This window comes from Carcharodon carcharias, chromosome 20 (genome assembly GCF_017639515.1).
Source record: "Carcharodon carcharias isolate sCarCar2 chromosome 20, sCarCar2.pri, whole genome shotgun sequence".
Classification (NCBI taxonomy): domain Eukaryota; kingdom Metazoa; phylum Chordata; class Chondrichthyes; order Lamniformes; family Lamnidae; genus Carcharodon; species Carcharodon carcharias.
In genome coordinates, this window is record NC_054486.1 from 21,267,855 (window position 1) to 21,290,268 (window position 22,414).

General features: G+C 45.9%; 1 protein-coding gene across 1 annotated transcript in view; it reads left to right on the forward strand.

Annotated features, from left to right (window-relative positions):
• Positions 1 to 3,601: 3,601 nt before the first annotated feature.
• The window catches only part of LOC121292291 (C-type lectin domain family 18 member A-like), a 69,874-nt gene continuing 51,061 nt past the window's right edge, over positions 3,602 to 22,414 (forward strand). Inside the window, exons 1-2 of the mRNA XM_041214140.1 lie at positions 3,602 to 3,713; positions 4,179 to 4,270. Of these exons, the coding sequence (XP_041070074.1) occupies positions 3,602 to 3,713; positions 4,179 to 4,270 (204 nt within the window). The remainder of the gene's footprint in view (positions 3,714 to 4,178; positions 4,271 to 22,414) is intronic.

Genomic DNA, 22,414 nt, shown 5'->3' on the forward strand with positions numbered 1-22,414 from the left:
GGGTAGGATTTGAGGGGGTGGGGGTCAGGCCTCGGGGTTGGAGGGTGTCGAATCAGGTCTCGGGGTGGTGTGTTGGGTTGGGTTAGATTTTTTTTTGGGGGGGTGGGGGGGGAGGGGGCGCCTCGGGATGGTATTGGGGCAGGTTGGGTCGGGCCTTGGTGGTGGGGGAGGTGTCAAGTCAAGCCTCGGGGTGGGGGGTGTTTGTGTCAAGTCAGGTTGGGCCTTGGGAGCGGGTGGGTACTGGGTCGGGCCTTTGTTGGGGGCTGTCAGGCCTTGGTGGGGGTGGTGAACTGCCAGACCTCGGGGGTAAAAGATTGGGCCTCGGCAGGGGGTGGGTGGGATGGGGGGTGTTGGGTCGGGTTGGGGCTGGGGTTTGGGGATGAGAGTTGGGCCTGACTGGGGTGGCCTGGGGGGGTGGTTGGGGGGTGGGGGGGGTGGGGGGCGGGGTGCACGGAGGTGGGGGTGAAGGGGTGAGGGTCAGGTGAGAGAGAGGGGAGGGGGTGAGAGTTAGGCCTGGCTGGGAGGAGGGGGTGAGAATTGGGCTTGGAGAGGGGGTAGGGGTTGAGATTTGGGTCTGCCAGGGTTGTTGGGGGGAAGAGTCCCTGTGTGAGTGGGGGAATTCTATGGATTGGGGAGTCCCTTAGGAGTGGGGAGAGTCCCCTGTGGGAGTAGTTAAGCGGAAGTGGGGGGGGTGCGGTTGTTGGTGGGAGGAGACTCCTGACGGGTCAGGGGGTGGGGGAATCCTGTAGTGGGTCGGTGTGGGTCTGTATAATAGTTACCCAGAAGTTACAAGATATTTTAATTCTTCTAACTTTTTCTGGGTAACTATTGATGTAACCCAATCAGAACGATCGAAGTTTGCGATTTAAATCACATTTTCGGACGGTTCTGAGTGCAGGGCAATTGCCCAGAGGAAGTTTGTACATTCAGGCAATTACCGTCCAAACTCTTCCCTGGGAACCTCCAAAGGGGATTCTCCAGGCGCATCTTTGGGGTACCCCCAATACGACACCCTGGAGCTCAGAGGTTATGAGCCATTGTCTCTTCGTCACATGGCGTGTAACATTAGAACAAGTGCTTTCTTCACCATGTGACAAAAGAAATAACCTGCATTTATATTGTCTCTTTCACAACCTCTGCACAACCTAAAGCGCTTTACAGCCAATAAATTGCTTTTGAAGTGTAGTTACTGTTGCTATGTGGGAAACACAGCAGCCAATTTGCCAACAGCATGGTTCCACAAACAACAGCGTGACAATCTTCTGTTTTAATGATGTTGATTGGGGGATAATTATTGGCCAGGACAGTTGGAGAACTCTCCCAGATCTACATCCACTTGAGCAAAGAGATGGGTTTAGCATCTCATCTGAGAAAAAGCATCTTTGCGAGTACAGCAAGCACCCCCTCAATACAACGCTGAAGTGTCAGTCCGGGTTGGGTGGTCAGTTTTGTGAAACTTGAGCCTACAACCTTCTGACTCAGAGGTAAGAGAGCTACATGTGAACCACCTGTTCAAATGATATCAGCAGCAGTGAACTCAGGACACATTATGGAACGCCACTGGTCAGATAACGTTTTATCTGTTTATTGTTGCCTCTTTTCTATTGCGAAACTAGATTTCAATCCAGTTAACTAATTTGCTGTTCATTCGATGAGCCTCAATCTCCCCACTGTATGATTATTGAGGAAGCTACTAGTTTAATTCCCTATTAAATTGGTTCCTGACTGTGGGCCTCAGGTGAGGTCAGCAGTTTTCTTAAGTTGAAGGCCTAACACCTCCCTGGACAGTACATTACCCCTTGCCCTCTAATGGGATCGCTGCTCAAAAGATTCTGTGATTTGTCATAAAGTACAGGGAGTAACAAGAAAACATAAGCTCCTCCACAAGCTTTGCCACACCTATAACTTGCCGAAATTTGGATTCACATATACGTAAAGGCATGAACTGTATACTGACTAAATACAGGAAAGGTTAAGGCTGGGTGTAATGTGAATCTTTAGCAGCATGATAAATCTTAATTACTGCCAGAGAACCTCTCTAGCACTGAGTATTGACTTTACCTGTGTGCATTCTCATTCCATCAGATCTTAATTATTGTTGAAGTTTTTTTAAAAAGTAAATATTTTTTAACTTTTTCTATCTGTCTCTTTTATCTCTCTCCTTTCCCATTTTTCTTCCCCTTGTTTTATTTCACTTTCTGTACATAATTTTACATTGAATTAAATATTAGAATTTATCAATGTTTAGACTCCGTGGCCGGAATTTTCCAGCCCCTCCCTCCACATGGCGGGTTTCCCCATGGTGGGGCCGGCGAGCCATTGAAATCTCTGTTCACACCGGCGGGACCGGAAGATTCCGCCAGCGTGAAGGGCCAGAAAATTCCGGCCTGCCTGTTTCGATGAGGATTCTTCAATCCGATTGGTTAAAGTGGCATGCTGTTGATTGCCCTGCTCACCCACAGGGCAGATCTCCTGCAGATAGTGCAGTACTGAAAAGGATCTTGAGTAATAGAAAGCTGCTGCTCAAAGGCCCGTGAAAAGCACACACAACGAGTGCCATTTCTTCACCGATGACCATAAGATCCAGGTCATCAATGTTACTGGGTCAAAATCTGAGAACTCCCTACTATATATTATTTTATTTGTTTGTGGGATGTGGGCGCCACTGGCTAGGCCAGCATTAATTGCCCATCCTAAATTACTCTTGTTCAGAGGGCAATTTTAAGAGTCAACCATATGTGGGTCTGAAGTCACATGTGAGGACAGCAGATTTCCTTCCCTAAAGGGTGTCAGTGAACCAGATAGGTTTTTGCGACAATCGATAAGGGTTTCATGGTCATCATTAGACTTTTAATTCCAAATATTTATTGAATTCAAATTCCACCAATTGGTGGGATTTGAACCCTAGTCCCCAGAGCATTACCCAGGCTCTCTGGATGACTAGTCCCATGACAATACCACCACCTTCCTTCCCCTGGCTCTCCACTATATTCAATATACAATACTATATACAATACTCCCAAGCGTTGTGGGAGCACCTTCACTGCACAGACTCCAACGTCACCTTCTCAAGGCTCATTTAGAGATGGACAATAAGTGTTGGTCTGAGGTCCACAGAGCAGGCTGATCTCCATCTCAAACTCTTCAGAATCTGAGATGGAGCCAAAATTGGCAGAGCAATTACAGGAACAAGCAAGTGAGTTCGGTGGAATGTAAAACCACACCCTGCGAGGCACGCATTAAGATCTGACACAGTGTCCCGGGCACCTTACTGGGATGAAGTATCAGCCGTGACACCTGCATGTTAACACGCAGTTAAGTGCGCGGTGCAGAGTGCATCACAGTGACTGTGCATATCAGCGCTGGATGTACTGAACGGTGCAGCCGATGTGACTGTCACTGGATGCAGTGTGCAGCAGTCCCTGACTGTGGCGGGGTTGCATTCTCTACTCCCTTGCCTGCTTGTTCCTTTCTCTCTCTCTCTCTCTCGCTGGCTCTCCAACCCCTGCTGCAGCGCCTCAGTACAAGGAGTCACCGGTGTCAGACGGCAACAAGTGAAGACAGTACCGGACTTTCTCCCCTGGTCAACGCTCCAACCCAGATGAAAGGGGTGGCTGTGCTACCAGTCCTGCTAGCCAGCCTGGTGCTGGCAGCTGCCACCGGAGAAGCAGATGCCTCGACGGGGAAAGGGACCCTCAACTGGGATCTGAAAGGTAGGGGGAGTGTGGAGGTTCTCTTTAAGTCCCTGCGAATTGCACAAGTATGGGGGCGATTTGCATCTGATTTAAAATGGCCCCAATTATTCACGGCGTCTTCCCACCCTCAGGGGGTTTGTAGTAAATAATAAGACGAGTTTTCTTCTAATAAAAACTTTAGATAAAAGTTTGCAGGTGGCAAAAGCTTTCATCTGACCTCCTCCTCAGCAGAATGCCTTAAGCCTCTTCTGACCGCTTGTGCAAAGGGTGACTAAATTTACAAGCAGACCTTGCAAAGGGGGTCAAATTGCACCCAGGAGTGACCAAAGATTGTTTTTATTTTACAATGAATAAGTGAAATATTCCTGTTAGTGCCCAGTGTCAGAATTGGACCTTTGAGACACATTCAGTTGTTGCCATGGAGATCTTCAGCCCAGGCCCCAGCATTTGCATTTTAACACTTTTATCACTTTCCCCTTGCAGAGTTGGCGCCCAAAGAACGCTTTGCCATCCTGGCCCATCACAACCGTCTCAGGAGCAAAGTTCAGCCCCCTGCGGCTAACATGCAGAAAATGGTGAGCCATCATATTGTTCTCTGAACTACAAGTGCACTCAGTCTACAGCTCCTTAAACTCTCGGCTTAACCGTAAATTGTTGGCAGAATGTTATTTGCTGGGGGGGCAGAGTCTCGCCCGAGCTCAACACAAGTCGGCATGGGGAGGAACGGTTACAGGTAATAGGGCAAGGCACGGAGATACACTGCAAGTAATAGAGGGCAGTTAGTGAGGTGCACAGAAAGTAATAGAGGGCAGTTAGCGAGATGCACAGAGTAATAGAGGGCAGTTAGTGAGGTGCACAGAAAGTAATAGAGGGTAGTTAGCGAGATGCACAGAGTAATAGAGGGCAGTCAGTGAGCTGCACAGAGAGTAATAGAGGGCAGTTAGTGAGGTGCACAGAAAGTAACAGAGGACAGTTAGCAAGGTGCACAGAGAGTAACAGAGGGCAGATAGCGAGGTGCACAGAGAGTAACAGAGGTCAGTTAGCGAGGTGCACAGAGAGTAACAGAGGGCAGTTAGTGAGGTGCACAGAGAGTAACAGAGGGCAGTTAGTGAGGTGCACAGAGAGTAATAGAGGGCAGTCAGCAAGGTGCATAGAGAGTAATAGAGGGCAGTCAGTGAGGTGCACAGAGAGTAATAGAGGACAGTTAGCGAGCTGCACAGAGAGTAACAGAGAGCAGTCAGTGAGGTGCACGTAGAGTAATAGAGGGCAGCTAGTGAGGTGCACAGAGAGTAATAGTGGGCAGTTAGTGAGGTGCACAGAGAGTAATAGAGGGCAGTCAGCGAGGTGCACAGAGAGTAATAGAGGGTAGTTAGTGAGGTGCACAGAGTAATAGAGGGTAGTTAGTGAGGGGCACTGAGAGTAATAGAGGGTAGTTAGTGAGGGGCACAGAGAGTAATAGTGGGCAGTTAGTGAGGTGCACAGAGAGTAATAGAGGGCAGTTAGCGAGGTGCACAGAGTAATAGAGGGCATTTAGTGAGGTGCACAGAGTAATAGAGGGTAGTTAGTGAGGTGCACAGAGTAATAGAGGGTAGTTAGTGAGGGGCACTGAGAGTTTTGGAGGGCAGTTAGTGAGGTGCACAGAGAGTAATAGTGGGCAGTTAGCGAGGTGCACATAGTAATAGAGGGCAGTTAGTGAGGTGCACAGAGAGTAATAGAGAGCAGTTAGTGAGGTGCAAAGAAAGTAAGAGATGGCAGTTAGCGAGGTGCACAGAGAGTAACAGAGGGCAGTTATTGAGGTGCACAGAGAGTAATAGAGGGCAGTTAGTGAGGTGCACAGAGAGTAATAGAGGGCAGTTAGTGAGGTGCACAGAGAGTAATAGAGGGCAGTCTGTAAGATGCACAGAGTAGTAAAGGCAGTGAGGTGCACAGAGAGTAAGAGAGGGCAGTCATTGAGGTGCATAGAGAGTAATTAGGGCAGTCAGTGAGGTGCACAGCAGGTAATAGAGGGCAGTTAATGAGGTGCACAGCGAGTAATAGAGGGCAGTTAGTGAGGTGCACAGAGTAATAGCGGGCAGTTAGTGAGGTGCACAGAGTAATAGAGGGCAGTTAGCGAGGTGCACAGAGTAATAGAGGGTAGTTAGTGAGGTGCACAGAGTAATAGAGGGTAGTTAGTGAGGGGCACTGAGAGTAATAGAGGGTAGTTAGTGAGGGGCACCGAGAGTAATAGTGGGCAGTTAGTGAGGTGCACAGAGGAATAGAGGGCATTTAGTGAGGTGCACAGAGTAATAGAGGGTAGCTAGTGAGGTGCACAGAGTAATAGAGGGTAGTTAGTGAGGTGCACAGAGTAATAGAGGGTAGTTAGTGAGGGGCACTGAGAGTAATAGAGGGTAGTTAGTGAGACGCACAGATAGTAATAGTGGGCAGTCAGTGAGGTGCACAGAGTAATGGAGGGTAGTTAGTGAGGTGCACAGAGAGTAATAGAGGGCAGTCAGCGAGGTGCACAGAGAGTAATAGAGGGCAGTTAGCGAGGTGCACAGAGTAATAGAGGGTAGTTAGTGAGGTGCACAGAGTAATAGAGGGTAGTTAGTGAGGGGCACTGAGAGTAATAGAGGGTAGTTAGTGAGGCGCACCGAGAGTAATAGTGGGCAGTTAGTGAGGTGCACAGAGTAATAGAGGGCATTTAGTGAGGTGCACAGAGTAATAGAGGGTAGTTAGTGAGGTGCACAGAGTAATAGAGGGTAGTTAGTGAGGTGCACAGAGTAATAGAGGGTAGTTAGTGAGGGGCACTGAGAGTAATAGAGGGTAGTTAGTGAGGCGCACAGATAGTAATAGTGGGCAGTCAGTGAGGTGCACAAAGTAATAGAGGGTAGTCAGTGATGTGCACAGAGAGTAATAGAGGGCAGTCAGCGAGGTGCACAGAGAGTAACAGAGGGCAGTTAGTGAGGTGCACAGAGAGTAACAGAGGGTAGTCAGTGAGGTGCACAGAGAGTAATAGAGGGCAGTCAGCGAGGTGCACAGAGCGTAATAGAGGGCAGTCAGTGAGGTGCACAGGGAGTAATAGAAGGCAATCAGTGAGGTGCACGGAGTAACCGTGGGCAGTTAGTTAGGTGCACATAGAGTACATAGAGGGCCGTTAGGTGCACAGAGGGTAATGGAGGGCAGTTAGTGAGGTGCACAGCGAGTAATAGAGGGCAGTTAGTGAGATGCACAGATTAATAGAGGGCAGTTAGTGAGGTGCACAGAGTAACAGAGCGTAGTCAGCGAGGTGCACAGAGAGTAATAAAGGGCAGCTAGTGAGGTGCACAGAGAGTAATAGAGGGCAGCTAGTGAGGAGCACAGAGAGTAATGGAGGGCAGTCAGTGAGGTGTACAGAGAGTAATAGAGGGCAGTTAGTGAGATGCACAGAGAGTAATAGAGGGCAGTCTGTAAGATGCACAGAGTAGTAAAGGCAGTGAGGTGCACAGAGAGTAAGAGTGGGCAGTCAGTGAGGTGCACAGAGAGTAAGAGTGGGCAGTCAGTGAGGTGCATAGAGAGTAATTAGGGCAGTCAGTGAGGTGCACTGCAGGTAATAGAGGGCAGTTAATGAGGTGCACAGCGAGTAATAGAGGGCAGTTATTGAGGTGCACAGAGTAATAGCGGGCAGTTAGTGAGGTGCACAGAGTAATAGAGGGCAGTTAGCGAGGTGCACAGAGTAATAGAGGGTAGTTAGTGAGGTGCACAGAGTAATAGAGGGTAGTTAGTGAGGTGCACAGAGTAATAGAGGGTAGTTAGTGAGGGGCACTGAGAGTAATAGAGGGTAGTTAGTGAGGGGCACCGAGAGTAATAGTGGGCAGTTAGTGAGGTGCACAGAGTAATAGAGGGCATTTAGTGAGGTGCACAGAGTAATAGAGGGTAGTTAGTGAGGTGCACAGAGTAATAGAGGGTAGTTAGTGAGGTGCACAGAGTAATAGAGGGTAGTTAGTGAGGGGCACTGAGAGTAATAGAGGGTAGTTAGTGAGGCGCACAGATAGTAATAGTGGGCAGTCAGTGAGGTGCACAGAGTAATAGAGGGTAGTTAGTGAGGTGCACAGAGTAATAGAGGGTAGTTAGTGAGGGGCACTGAGAGTAATAGAGGGTAGTTAGTGAGGTGCACCGAGAGTAATAGTGGGCAGTTAGTGAGGTGCACAGAGTAATAGAGGGCATTTAGTGAGGTGCACAGAGTAATAGAGGGTAGTTGGTGAGGTGCACAGAGTAATAGAGCGTAGTTAGTGAGGGGCACTGAGAGTAATAGAGGGTAGTTAGGCGCACAGATAGTAATAGTGGGCAGTCAGTGAGGTGCACAGAGTAATAGAGGGTAGTTAGTGAGGTGCACAGAGTAATAGTGGGTAGTTAGTGAGGGGCACTGAGAGTAATAGAGGGTAGTTAGTGAGGGGCACAGAGAGTAATAGTGGGCAGTTAGTGAGGTGCACAGAGTAATAGAGGGCAGTTAGTGAGGTGCACAGAGTAATAGCGGGCAGTTAGTGAGGTGCACAGAGTAATAGAGGGTAGTTAGTGAGGTGCACAGAGTAATAGAGGGTAGTTAGTGAGGGGCACTGAGAGTAATAGAGGGTAGTTAGTGAGGGGCACCGAGAGTAATAGTGGGCAGTTAGTGAGGTGCACAGAGTAATAGAGGGCATTTAGTGAGGGGCACAGAGAGTAATAGTGGGCAGTTAGTGAGGTGCACAGAGTAATAGAGGGCAGTTAGTGAGGTGCACAGAGTAATAGCGGGCAGTTAGTGAGGTGCACAGATTAATAGAGGGCAGTTACTGAGGTGCACAGATTAATAGAGGGCAGTTAGTGAGGTGCACAAAGTAATAGAGGGCAGTCAGCGAGGTGCACAGAGGGTAACAGAGGGCAGTTAGTGAGGTGCACAGAGAGTAACAGAGGGTAGTCAGTGAGGTGCACAGAGAGTAATAGAGGGCAGTCAGCGAGGTGCACAGAGAGTAATAGAGGGCAGTCAGTGAGGTGCACAGGGAGTAATAGAAGGCAATCAGTGAGGTGCACGGAGTAACCGAGGGCAGTTAGTTAGGTGCACATAGAGTACATAGAGGGCCGTTAGGTGCACAGAGGGTAATGGAGGGCAGTTAGTGAGGTGCACAGAGAGTAATGGAAGGCAGTTAGTGAGGTGCACAGCGAGTAATAGAGGGCAGTTAGTGAGATGCACAGATTAATAGAGGGCAGTTAGTGAGGTGCACAGAGTAACAGAGCGTAGTCAGCGAGGTGCACAGAGAGTAATAAAGGGCAGCTAGTGAGGTGCACAGAGAGTAATGGAGGGCAGTCAGTGAGGTGCACAGAGAGTAATAGAGGGCAGTTAGTGAGGTGCACAGTGAGTAATAGAGGGCAGTCGGTGAGGTGCACAGGGAGTAATAGAAGGCAATCAGTGAGGTGCACAGAGTAACCGAGGGCAGTTAGTGAGGTGCACAGTGAGTAATGGAGGGCAGTTAGTGAGGTGCACAGGGTAATAGAGGGTAGTTAGTGAGGCTCACAGAGAGCAAAGACGGCAGTCAGTGAGGTGCATAGAGAGTAACAGAGGGCAGTTATTGAGATATAGAGAGGAATAGAGGGCAGCCACTGATATGGGTATTAGCTGGCAGCCAATGAGATACAGAGTGTAACAGTGGGAAGTCAGTGAGATCTAGAGAGTATTAGGGGTTAGTCAGTGAGTGTGATCAAACAATGTTCATTCCATTAAAGTAGAGGACCTGATGAATTAACTGAGATGTTGGCTGTAACATCCTCTGTTTATCTGAGAGTCATGTGATAATTAATTGGCAGTGAGTTACACAGGAAGAGTGGAGAAGAGGCAGTTAAATAGAAAGTTTAACAGGGTACAATGTGAATATACAGTGTAAGATGGCCAAACAGTGAGATATACTTTATATCAGATACAGACTGTGAGATATAGAGCCCAACAGGAACAGATAGTGAGATATTCAGGATAACAGGGACAGGCAGTGAGATATTCAGGATAACAGGGACAGGCAGTGAGATATTCAGGATAACAGGGACAGGCAGTGAGATATTCAGGATAACAGGGACAGGCAGTGAGATATTCAGGATAACAGGGACAGGCAGTGAGATATTCAGGATAACAGGAACAGATAGTGAGATATTCAGGATAACAGGAACAGATAGTGAGATATTCAGAATAACAGGGACAGGCAGTGAGATATTCAGGATAACAGGCACAGATAGTGAGATATTCAGGATAACAGGCACAGATAGTGAGATATTCAGGATAACAGGAACAGATAGTGAGATATTCAGGATAACAGGGACAGGCAGTGAGATATTCAGGATAACAGGGACAGGCAGTGAGATATTCAGGATAACAGGGACAGGCAGTGAGATATTCAGGATAACAGGGACAGGCAGTGAGATGGCCAGGATAACAGGGACAGGCAGTGAGATATTCAGGATAACAGGGACAGGCAGTGAGATATTCAGGATAACAGGGACAGGCAGTGAGATATTCAGGATAACAGGGACAGGCAGTGAGATATTCAGGATAACAGGGACAGGCAGTGAGATATTCAGGATAACAGGGACAGGCAGTGAGATATTCAGGATAACAGGAACAGATAGTGAGATATTCAGGATAACAGGAACAGGCAGTGAGATGGCCAGGATAACAGGGACAGGCAGTGAGATGGCCAGGATAACAGGAACAGATAGTGAGATATTCAGGATAACAGGGACAGGCAGTGAGATATTCAGGATAACAGGGACAGATAGTGAGATATTCAGGATAACAGGAACAGATAGTGAGATATTCAGGATAACAGGGACAGGCAGTGAGATATTCAGGATAACAGGGACAGGCAGTGAGATATTCAGGATAACAGGGACAGGCAGTGAGATATTCAGGATAACAGGAACAGATAGTGAGATATTCAGGATAACAGGAACAGATAGTGAGATATTCAGGATAACAGGGACAGGCAGTGAGATATTCAGGATAACAGGGACAGGCAGTGAGATATTCAGGATAACAGGGACAGGCAGTGAGATATTCAGGATAACAGGAACAGATAGTGAGATATTCAGGATAACAGGGACAGGCAGTGAGATATTCAGGATAACAGGGACAGGCAGTGAGATATTCAGGATAACAGGGACAGGCAGTGAGATATTCAGGATAACAGGAACAGATAGTGAGATATTCAGGATAACAGGAACAGATAGTGAGATATTCAGGATAACAGGGACAGGCAGTGAGATATTCAGGATAACAGGGACAGGCAGTGAGATATTCAGGATAACAGGGACAGGCAGTGAGATATTCAGGATAACAGGGACAGGCAGTGAGATATTCAGGATAACAGGAACAGGCAGTGAGATATTCAGGATAACAGGAACAGCTAGTGAGATATTCAGGATAACAGGGACAGGCAGTGAGATATTCAGGATAACAGGGACAGGCAGTGAGATATTCAGGATAACAGGGACAGGCAGTGAGATATTCAGGATAACAGGGACAGGCAGTGAGATATTCAGGATAACAGGAACAGGCAGTGAGATATTCAGGATAACAGGGACAGGCAGTGAGATATTCAGGATAACAGGGACAGATAGTGAGATATTCAGGATAACAAGAACAGATAGTGAGATATTCAGGATAACAGGAACAGGCAGTGAGATGGCCAGGATAACAGGGACAGGCAGTGAGATGGCCAGGATAACAGGAACAGATAGTGAGATATTCAGGATAACAGGGACAGATAGTGAGATATTCAGGATAACAGGAACAGATAGTGAGATATTCAGGATAACAGGAACAGATAGTGAGATATTCAGGATAACAGGGACAGGCAGTGAGATATTCAGGATAACAGGGACAGGCAGTGAGATATTCAGGATAACAGGGACAGGCAGTGAGATATTCAGGATAACAGGGACAGGCAGTGAGATATTCAGGATAACAGGGACAGGCAGTGAGATATTCAGGATAACAGGAACAGATAGTGAGATATTCAGGATAACAGGAACAGATAGTGAGATATTCAGGATAACAGGAACAGATAGTGAGATATTCAGGATAACAGGAACAGGCAGTGAGATGGCCAGGATAACAGGGACAGGCAGTGAGATATTCAGGATAACAGGGACAGATAGTGAGATATTCAGGATAACAGGAACAGATAGTGAGATATTCAGGATAACAGGGACAGGCAGTGAGATATTCAGGATAACAGGGACAGGCAGTGAGATATTCAGGATAACAGGAACAGGTAGTGAGATATTCAGGATAACAGGAACAGATAGTGAGATATTCAGGATAACAGGGACAGGCAGTGAGATATTCAGGATAACAGGGACAGGCAGTGAGATATTCAGGATAACAGGAACAGATAGTGAGATATTCAGGATAACAGGAACAGATAGTGAGATATTCAGGATAACAGGGACAGGCAGTGAGATATTCAGGATAACAGGAACAGCTAGTGAGATATTCAGGATAACAGGGACAGGCAGTGAGATATTCAGGATAACAGGAACAGGCAGTGAGATATTCAGGATAACAGGGACAGGCAGTGAGATATTCAGGTTAACAGGGACAGGCAGTGAGATATTCAGGTTAACAGGGACAGGCAGTGAGATATTCAGGATAACAGGGACAGGCAGTGAGATATTCAGGATAACAGGAACAGGCAGTGAGATATTCAGGATAACAGGAACAGATAGTGAGATATTCAGGATAACAGGAACAGAGAGTGAGGTATTCAGGGTAACAGGGACAGGCAGTGAGATATTCAGGATAACGGACAGGCAGTGAGATATTCAGGATAACAGGGACAGGCAGTGAGATATTCAGGATAACAGGAACAGATAGTGAGATATTCAGGATAACAGGAACAGATAGTGAGATATTCAGGATAACAGGGACAGGCAGTGAGATATTCAGGATAACAGGGACAGGCAGTGAGATATTCAGGATAACAGGGACAGGCAGTGAGATGGCCAGGATAACAGGGACAGGCAGTGAGATATTCAGGATAACAGGGACAGGCAGTGAGATATTCAGGATAACAGGAACAGATAGTGGGATATTCAGGATAACAGGGACAGGCAGTGAGATGGCCAGGATAACAGGGACAGGCAGTGAGATATTCAGGATAACAGGGACAGGCAGTGAGATATTCAGGATAACAGGGACAGGCAGTGAGATATTCAGGATAACAGGGACAGGCAGTGAGATATTCAGGATAACAGGGACAGGCAGTGAGATATTCAGGATAACAGGAACAGATAGTGAGATATTCAGGATAACAGGGACAGGCAGTGAGATATTCAGGATAACAGGAACAGATAGTGAGATATTCAGGATAACAGGAACAGATAGTGAGATATTCAGGATAACAGGGACAGGCAGTGAGATGGCCAGGATAACAGGAACAGATAGTGAGATATTCAGGATAACAGGGACAGGCAGTGAGATATTCAGGATAACAGGAACAGATAGTGAGATATTCAGGATAACAGGGACAGGCAGTGAGATATTCAGGATAACAGGGACAGGCAGTGAGATATTCAGGATAACAGGAACAGATAGTGAGATATTCAGGATAACAGGGACAGGCAGTGAGATATTCAGGATAACAGGAACAGATAGTGAGATATTCAGGATAACAGGGACAGGCAGTGAGATATTCAGGATAACAGGAACAGATAGTGAGATATTCAGGATAACAGGGACAGGCAGAGAGATATTCAGGATAACAGGAACAGATAGTGAGATATTCAGGATAACAGGAACAGATAGTGAGATATTCAGGATAACTGGGACAGGCAGTGAGATATTCAGGATAACAGGAACAGATAGTGAGATATTCAGGATAACAGGGACAGGCAGTGAGATATTCAGGATAACAGGAACAGATAGTGAGATATTCAGGATAACAGGGACAGGCAGTGAGATATTCAGGATAACAGGAACAGATAGTGAGATATTCAGGATAACAGGAACAGATAGTGAGATATTCAGGATAACAGGGACAGGCAGTGAGATGGCCAGGATAACAGGAACAGATAGTGAGATATTCAGGATAACAGGGACAGGCAGTGAGATATTCAGGATAACAGGAACAGATAGTGAGATATTCAGGATAACAGGGACAGGCAGTGAGATATTCAGGATAACAGGGACAGGCAGTGAGATATTCAGGATAACAGGAACAGATAGTGAGATATTCAGGATAACAGGGACAGGCAGTGAGATATTCAGGATAACAGGGACAGGCAGTGAGATATTCAGGATAACAGGAACAGATAGTGAGATATTCAGGATAACAGGGACAGGCAGTGAGATATTCAGGATAACAGGAACAGATAGTGAGATATTCAGGATAACAGGGACAGGCAGAGAGATATTCAGGATAACAGGAACAGATAGTGAGATATTCAGGATAACAGGAACAGATAGTGAGATATTCAGGATAACAGGGACAGGCAGTGAGATATTCAGGATAACAGGAACAGATAGTGAGATATTCAGGATAACAGGGACAGGCAGTTAGATATTCAGGATAACAGGAACAGATAGTGAGATATTCAGGATAACAGGGACAGGCAGTGAGATATTCAGGATAACAGGAACAGATAGTGAGGTATTCAGGATAACAGGGACAGGCAGTGAGATATTCAGGATAACAGGAACAGATAGTGAGATATTCAGGATAACAGGGACAGGCAGTGAGATATTCAGGATAACAGGAACAGATAGTGAGATGGCCAGGATAACAGGGACAGGCAGTGAGATATTCAGGATAACAGGGACAGGCAGTGAGATGGCCAGGATAACAGGGACAGATAGTGAGATATTCAGGATAACAGGGACAGGCAGTGAGATATTCAGGATAACAGGGACAGGCAGTGAGATATTCAGGATAACAGGAACAGATAGTGAGATATTCAGGATAACAGGAACAGATAGTGAGATATTCAGGATAATAGGAACAGATAGTGAGATATTCAGGATAACAGGAACAGATAGTGAGATATTCAGGATAACAGGAACAGATAGTGAGATATTCAGGATAACAGGGACAGGCAGTGAGATATTCAGGATAACTGGGACAGGCAGTGAGATGGCCAGGATAACCGGGACAGGCAGTGAGATATTCAGGATAACAGGAACAGATAGTGAGATATTCAGGATAACAGGAACAGATAGTGAGATATTCAGGATAACAGGGACAGGCAGTGAGATATTCAGGATAACAGGGACAGGCAGTGAGATATTCAGGATAACAGGAACAGGCAGTGAGATATTCAGGATAACTGGAACAGGCAGTGAGATATTCAGGATAACAGGGACAGGCAGTGAGATATTCAGGATAACAGGGACAGGCAGTGAGATATTCAGGATAACAGGGACAGGCAGTGAGATATTCAGGATAACAGGGACAGGCAGTGAGATATTCAGGATAACAGGGACAGATAGTGAGATATTCAGGATAACAGGGACAGGCAGTGAGATATTCAGGATAACAGGGACAGGCAGTGAGATATTCAGGATAACAGGAACAGGCAGTGAGATATTCAGGATAACAGGAACAGATAGTGAGATATTCAGGATAACAGGAACAGATAGTGAGATATTCAGGATAACAGGGACAGGCAGTGAGGTATTCAGGATAACAGGGACAGGCAGTGAGGTATTCAGGATAACAGGGACAGGCAGTGAGATATTCAGGATAACAGGAACAGATAGTGAGATATTCAGGATAACAGGGACAGGCAGTGAGATGGCCAGGATAACAGGGACAGGCAGTGAGATATTCAGGATAACAGGGACAGGCAGTGAGATATTCAGGATAACAGGGACAGGCAGTGAGATATTCAGGATAACAGGAACAGATAGTGAGATATTCAGGATAACAGGAACAGATAGTGAGATATTCAGGATAACAGGGACAGGCAGTGAGATGGCCAGGATAACAGGGACAGGCAGTGAGATATTCAGGATAACAGGGACAGGCAGTGAGATATTCAGGATAACAGGGACAGGCAGTGAGATATTCAGGATAACAGGAACAGATAGTGAGATATTCAGGATAACAGGAACAGATAGTGAGATATTCAGGATAACAGGGACAGGCAGTGAGATATTCAGGATAACAGGGACAGGCAGTGAGATATTCAGGATAACAGGGACAGGCAGTGAGATATTCAGGATAACAGGAACAGATAGTGAGATATTCAGGATACAGGGGACAGGCAGTGAGATATTCAGGATAACAGGGACAGGCAGTGAGATATTCAGGATAACAGGGACAGGCAGTGAGATATTCAGGATAACAGGAACAGATAGTGAGATATTCAGGATAACAGGGACAGGCAGTGAGATGGCCAGGATAACAGGGACAGGCAGTGAGATGGCCAGGATAACAGGGACAGGCAGTGAGATATTCAGGATAACAGGGACAGGCAGTGAGATATTCAGGATAACAGGGACAGGCAGTGAGATATTCAGGATAACAGGGACAGGCAGTGAGATATTCAGGATAACAGGGACAGGCAGTGAGATGGCCAGGATAACAGGAACAGGCAGTGAGATATTCAGGATAACAGGGACAGGCAGTGAGATGGCCAGGATAACAGGGACAGGCAGTGAGATGGCCAGGATAACAGGGACAGGCAGTGAGATATTCAGGATAACAGGGACAGGCAGTGAGATATTCAGGATAACAGGGACAGGCATTGAGATATTCAGGATAACAGGGACAGGCATTGAGATATTCAGGATAACAGGGACAGGCAGTGAGATGGCCAGGATAACAGGGACAGGCAGTGAGATGGCCAGGATAACAGGGACAGGCAGTGAGATATTCAGGATAACAGGGACAGGCAGTGAGATGGCCAGGATAACAGGAACTAGCTGGCAGTGGGATATATAGCCTAACAGGAACAGACACTGAGATATCTACTGTCTAACAGGGTCAGGTAGTGAGATAGTATACAGAGTATCAGGGACAGGCACTGAGATAATATACAGGTTAACAGGGGCAGGCAGTGACATATACAGTGTTACCAGAACAGCCATTGAGATAAACATTGTAAGAGGGACTGACTGTAAATTTCATTGAGTGCAACAGGGTCTCATTTGAACAGAAGGTACAGCTAATCCTTCAACCTCAGGAACTTTTGAAGCCTTGAATTGAATTTAATTAGTCACAGTAAGGATGATGATGGGCAAGGCCGGTCGTGGGAGGGGTAATTTCCAATCATTGTTTGTACTGCATTCAGTGCAAGAGTGTGAACTTTACTCCTTTCAAACACCAGTTGTCTGTAATTTGGGTGGTGAAGGGGCTGGTGGCGTTCAGCTCTTGTGGGAGAAAAGGCCCATTTAAGTCAATCCCCAGAATAATGGGTCTCTCTGTAAACTCTCAATCTGAATGTAATATTTGATATGATACAGTGTTATCAGATCATTCTGTGGTGTGCTATCTATTCGGTTTATATTGCATTAGCTGTTTGAGGCTATGCTCATCACATAATCAGTTTCACCACACAGGGCAGTTAACATGAGCCAAAATTTACTGCCAAGGTACTGGTGAGACTAGTGGCATGCATATTTAAGCACAATTTGCACGGCAACTTCAGGCAAGGGCACCTGTGCACCTCCACTTTTAACACCCTGAGAACAGCATCACGTTGTCTTGTTCCCCAATCAAATGCATTGAATAGCATGAACACATACTGCGAGGGCTACAGGCTAAATTCACCACAGAAACTTGTACATTTCAGTTCAGGCACCCTTTTTAATGGTTTGATGAATACCAACACAACCTCTCTGGCACTGAAAATTATTCCATTCCTTCAGCTTTTAAATCTAATTTCTTTAACTTCTGCTTTCCGTCTCTTTCATCTCTCTCTCTTTCTATATCTCTCTCATAATCCAATCTTTCTTTCCCTCTCTTTATTTTGCTTTCTTTGCCAGATCTGACATTAAATTCATTATTCCAAATAACGCTTCCTGGTTCTGACTGTGCTGGTTGAGGGGACCTCAGTTGCTTGCTCTGTCCACGTGCATCCCATTAGCCAAATAAAGGATCCTGCACTGTTTGTTCCTGACTCACATTTACAGCAATTTAAGCCAAGAATTTGAAGGGGATTTTTGACGGTCACTGTCAGCGCTCGCCATCGTTACACCTCTGAAGCTAATTAAAGTCAGGATTTAGCGCAAGTGTGAATTAACATTGAAACCTTGAAGTTCTGGTCTATCATTTGGCGCTGCCCCGCAGGCTGCACTGTCAAACACTCCCCCAGAGCCACCAATCCGTGAAATCAGTTGATGGGACGATCGTTCAATCAGGTGTAACTGGGTGTTCAGCAGTGACCTGAGTAATAACTACTGCTGACCAACAGCTCTGGCTTTGAAAAATTAATTTTATATTTGTGGAGTATTGTTGTACCTCCATTATGATTAATTGCTGGATTTTTTTAAACTATTTTCATTAAAAGGCCTTTTCCCCTACATTTCACCTTTTACCTTCACCCCCATGCCCCAATCTTTATTTCATCCTATGTAAAATCTGTAAAAAATAATTTGCTTTTAGTGCTTTTCATTTCCTGGTTGGCTGTCTGTGGGAATTCTTTAAAGTGATTGGCTGCTTGGACAGCTTAATGATTTCATTGCGGAATCCCCACTAAATAAGGCTACAATCAGTTGCAAGGCGGAAGAGTTAACGTTCTCGTCACAGAGACTGATGGATCTCTCAGCGAAGCTTTAATCGAACTCAATGGTAAGTGGCCTTGTTTCACCGTTGGCCACAGAACCCAGGTCTTACAGTGCAATGTTTCATGGAAATTAAATGGGCAAGGGCAGGTGTAAAAAAACAGCGAGTGTAATTTGTTCATGAGCTGCAGTAAATTCTGGCTGATTTATACCCTTTGATCCTTTGCCATCCTGAATTTAAGCTAAGTAAATGGATATCACAAACAAAATATTGCAGATGCTGGAAATCTGAAATAAAAAAGTGGGTATCACCCTTGCTTCAACATGTTAGAAGGTACAACACGTCCCTCAGAGCAGATGCCGTAGGAGGCGAAAGGCTCATCAAATTCACCTCAGCCCCAGGATAAACTCAAGAAATCTTGCTAGTCTGAAGTTTCCTGTGATTATCCAATATCCAGTGATGGCCCAACAGGCAGCGTGGGGCCTAGCTAAATTTGTATAATTATTTTGTGAAGTACACTCCAATTTGCATTATTCTTTGTTAGCAAACTGCCGTGTGAGTGAAAGGCTTTGATAGTAACACTTCCATTAACCTAACCACTTGGAAAAAAATAACTTGCTCATGTACTGCTGACTGGCCTGCCTTATTATTTCCCCAGTTGGTGTAAATAATAACTCGCTTAAAAATTGCCATCAGCTCAACCTGTTTGCCATCTCCTTCAGAGCATGATTTGGCACCAAGAAATTGCCTTCACGTTTTAGCCTTTTTCCCGCGATGTTAAGTTTTTTTTGTCAGAAGGATCTCCGTCACATAATGAGACGAATAACTTTAAATTCCTGAAGACTTGGGACCTTTATTTCTATTCACTTTGGGTGTTCATAATTATCCAGTTGTCCCTAGATATCCACTGTCCTTTTTGAAATCTATTTAAAATCGCATCAGAGCCATTTATTTTCTGTTGCTGTCATCCTCCCTCATTCGTTCATGAGGAGAATTGGCATTCCTGGTCACATTTCAGCCAGTTGTGAGTAGGCCAAGGCCTCCTTCCTTAGACTAGGTCCATCTGGACCTAGGTCCTGGCCTGTCTGAGTCAATCTTATTCATCTCCAAGAAAGGGCCTATTTAGGCTGAATCCTTCTTTAGCCAGATGGCTAAAGGGCAGAGCTCGCCACATGCTTGCTAATGTACCAGCAATTGCTAACTGGTATGGTTCAGTCAGCTGTGACTCAATGGTAGCACTCATACCAGTAAGTCAGAAAGTCATGGGTTCAAATCGCATTCTAGAGACTTGAATATGTAGTCCAGCCCGGCACTGAGGGTGCACAGTGTGATCAGAGGTGTTGCCTTTCAGATTATACATTAGACATGAGGCCTGTCTGTCCTCTCAAGATGTAAAAGATTCCATACTGCTATCTTAAAGGAGAGCAGGAAGTTCTCTCAATATCTTGGATACAATACACCCATCAACCAACAGATTATTATTGGTCATTATCACCTTGCTGTTTGTGGGATCTTGCTGTGTGCACGTTGGCTACCGTTTTCTCTCCGTTACTAAATGGCCACTTTACAAACCCAAGTCGCCAGCAGTAAAGTGCTTTAGGATGTCCTGAGCTCGTGAAAGGCGCTGTATAACTGGCAAGTCTTTATTCTAATAGCCTGGATTCTCCTTTAGTCCAGATTTTTTTTTCTCCTTCCCTCCTTACAACCTGTATACTCCACTCCTGGTGCATTGGTCTGACTAACTCCAAAATGGCAAAAATTCCCTGGCAAATTAATAATTATTAATGTATTAATAAGGAAAGGGTTTTGACCTGGAATGATGGGAGGAGATTGGGTGGGGGAGGGGAAGGGAAGTCCAGCTTCCTTCCAATAGATAAGGATGATTTGGTTGAGCATGTTGGCCTGTGTTTGGGGAGGATAAAAAATCACCATGGTAACCAGTGTTCTAAATAACAAATGAACAAACCCCCAACCATGACCTAAGCTATGGTTCAGAAAAATTCTCTATCAAAGCAGAGAGCCGGAGAATTAATCGGCCTAATATTCAGTAATATGATCTCCAAGAAGTCCTGCCAATAAAGAGCTTTCAAATAATTGAAGACATTCACTTCAGATCCTTTGTTGGTTGCTGTTCTGACGACCTAGCAAAAAAAAACCACACCCCTTCTTACCCAAAAAATTCCTCTTCCTAAAAATATATCCAAAAATAAGTCTTCCTACGACACGAGGAAGCTCCTGACCATGGGGGAAGGCATTCAGTATTGGGTTAGAAGCGTTTGAGAAAAAAATCAGCCAGGCTAATGATATCCAGTCAAAGAGCACTATTCTCCCAAATCTGGCACTCCCTACTGATGCAAGGAGGTTGTGCCCTCGTTCCCACAAAGATATATTTTCAACAACAAACTTAGTGAAATGTAAACGACAATAAACTGTTCTAAAGACAGAAGAAAATCGCAGGTCGGCACCCAGACTTTGGTAACAGATTTTCTTGTTGCTTGTGGAAAGTCTAGTAGACTGTGATTATATACTGCAGGGCCTTAGTACTGAAATTATTGGACTAAAGATCACCAACGGCAACAACAACTGCAGTTAAGTAGTGACATTAGTGTAGTAAAACATCCCGGGGAGCTTCTCAGCAGTAGTGCGTAAATATATATATATATATATATATATATATTAACAAATGACACCGAGCCATTTATGGAGATATTTGGGCAGGTAACCAGCACCGTGGTCTGAGAACAAAGCAATGTCTTAAAGAAGGAGAGAAAGGTAGAGAGGCAGATATGTTTAAGAAAGGAATTCCAGAGCTTAGGACCTAGGCAGCTGAGGGCCCAGCTGCCAATAGTGCAACAATTAAAATTGGGAAGACCAGAACTTGAGGAGCATTGACATCTTGGAGGCTTATCGGGCTGGAAGTGGTTACAGATATAAGAATACAATAGTGGCACCAGCAAATTATTGGCTCCAATATTTACTCAGAGCCGTGAAGAGAGTGGGGTGGAAGTATTTGGGTTTGCGGAATGTCCTATCTATAATTAACAACCAAACTGGCTTTTAAATGTTTTGCACTGTTTAAACATTTAACAGCCAGACAGGTCGAGTGGGATATCAGCAAGGGGGCAGATGTCAGGTGGTTTGGCATTATGCTGTGGGTGGGTGGGGGGTGGGGGGGGGGGGGGGGGGGGGGGGGGGGGCGGTGGGTGGGGGGGGGGGCGTGGGGGTAGGGAGAATGAGAGGAGAGTTTGGGACACCATCTGTGGAACATTGTGGAGGGGAGTCAGAGATCACGGGGTGTGGCAGGGGGCGTGGCGGGGATTCATACATAGGGATAGGATTATGCGAAGAGTGGGACAGTTTGTGGAATGGGGCATCGAGGGGTGGTCAAACATTGTGAGGGGGTGAGATTACGGGGTTTGGCACATCAGAGGGTGTTGGGAAATCAATGGTGGGGGGAACGTAGGAGGTTTGGTATGCCACCAGAGTTTGCACATCTTGGGAGAGTGGGGCATCCTAGGATTGGAACCTTGTGACATGTGGGACGACATGGGGTTGGTATCAGGTATGGGGGGTGCAATTTTGACATTGTTGGGTGGGCTTGTGGTTCATACATTGTAAGGGTAGTGATTGACTGATCACGGGGTCCAACTGCCTGTATGTTAGCTTGCTCCTGGTCCACAAGCAGTGCTCTAAAGACACTTACCTCATTGATCAAGACCTTCTTGCCACCTTTTACCTGCCTGGATTCCCGGACCCCAGAAAACACGACATCCATGGGTTAGCATTAAAAATTCTGTTAAAATGGAGGCATAATCTCCTTAAAGATTTTAGTAACTGACTTGCTTTGCTTCCCCTCCCTTCCACTTTCACAGCTCCGTTAAAAAAGGAGCATTTTACACTTTTATCTCCACACCCATGCTCATCCCATCTGTCTTTAGGGGTTAAAATTTTCCTCATAGTTTCAGCCATTGAACTGTTATGGCATAGAGGGGTTGTGAAGCTGGGATGGGTGAAGTGCTG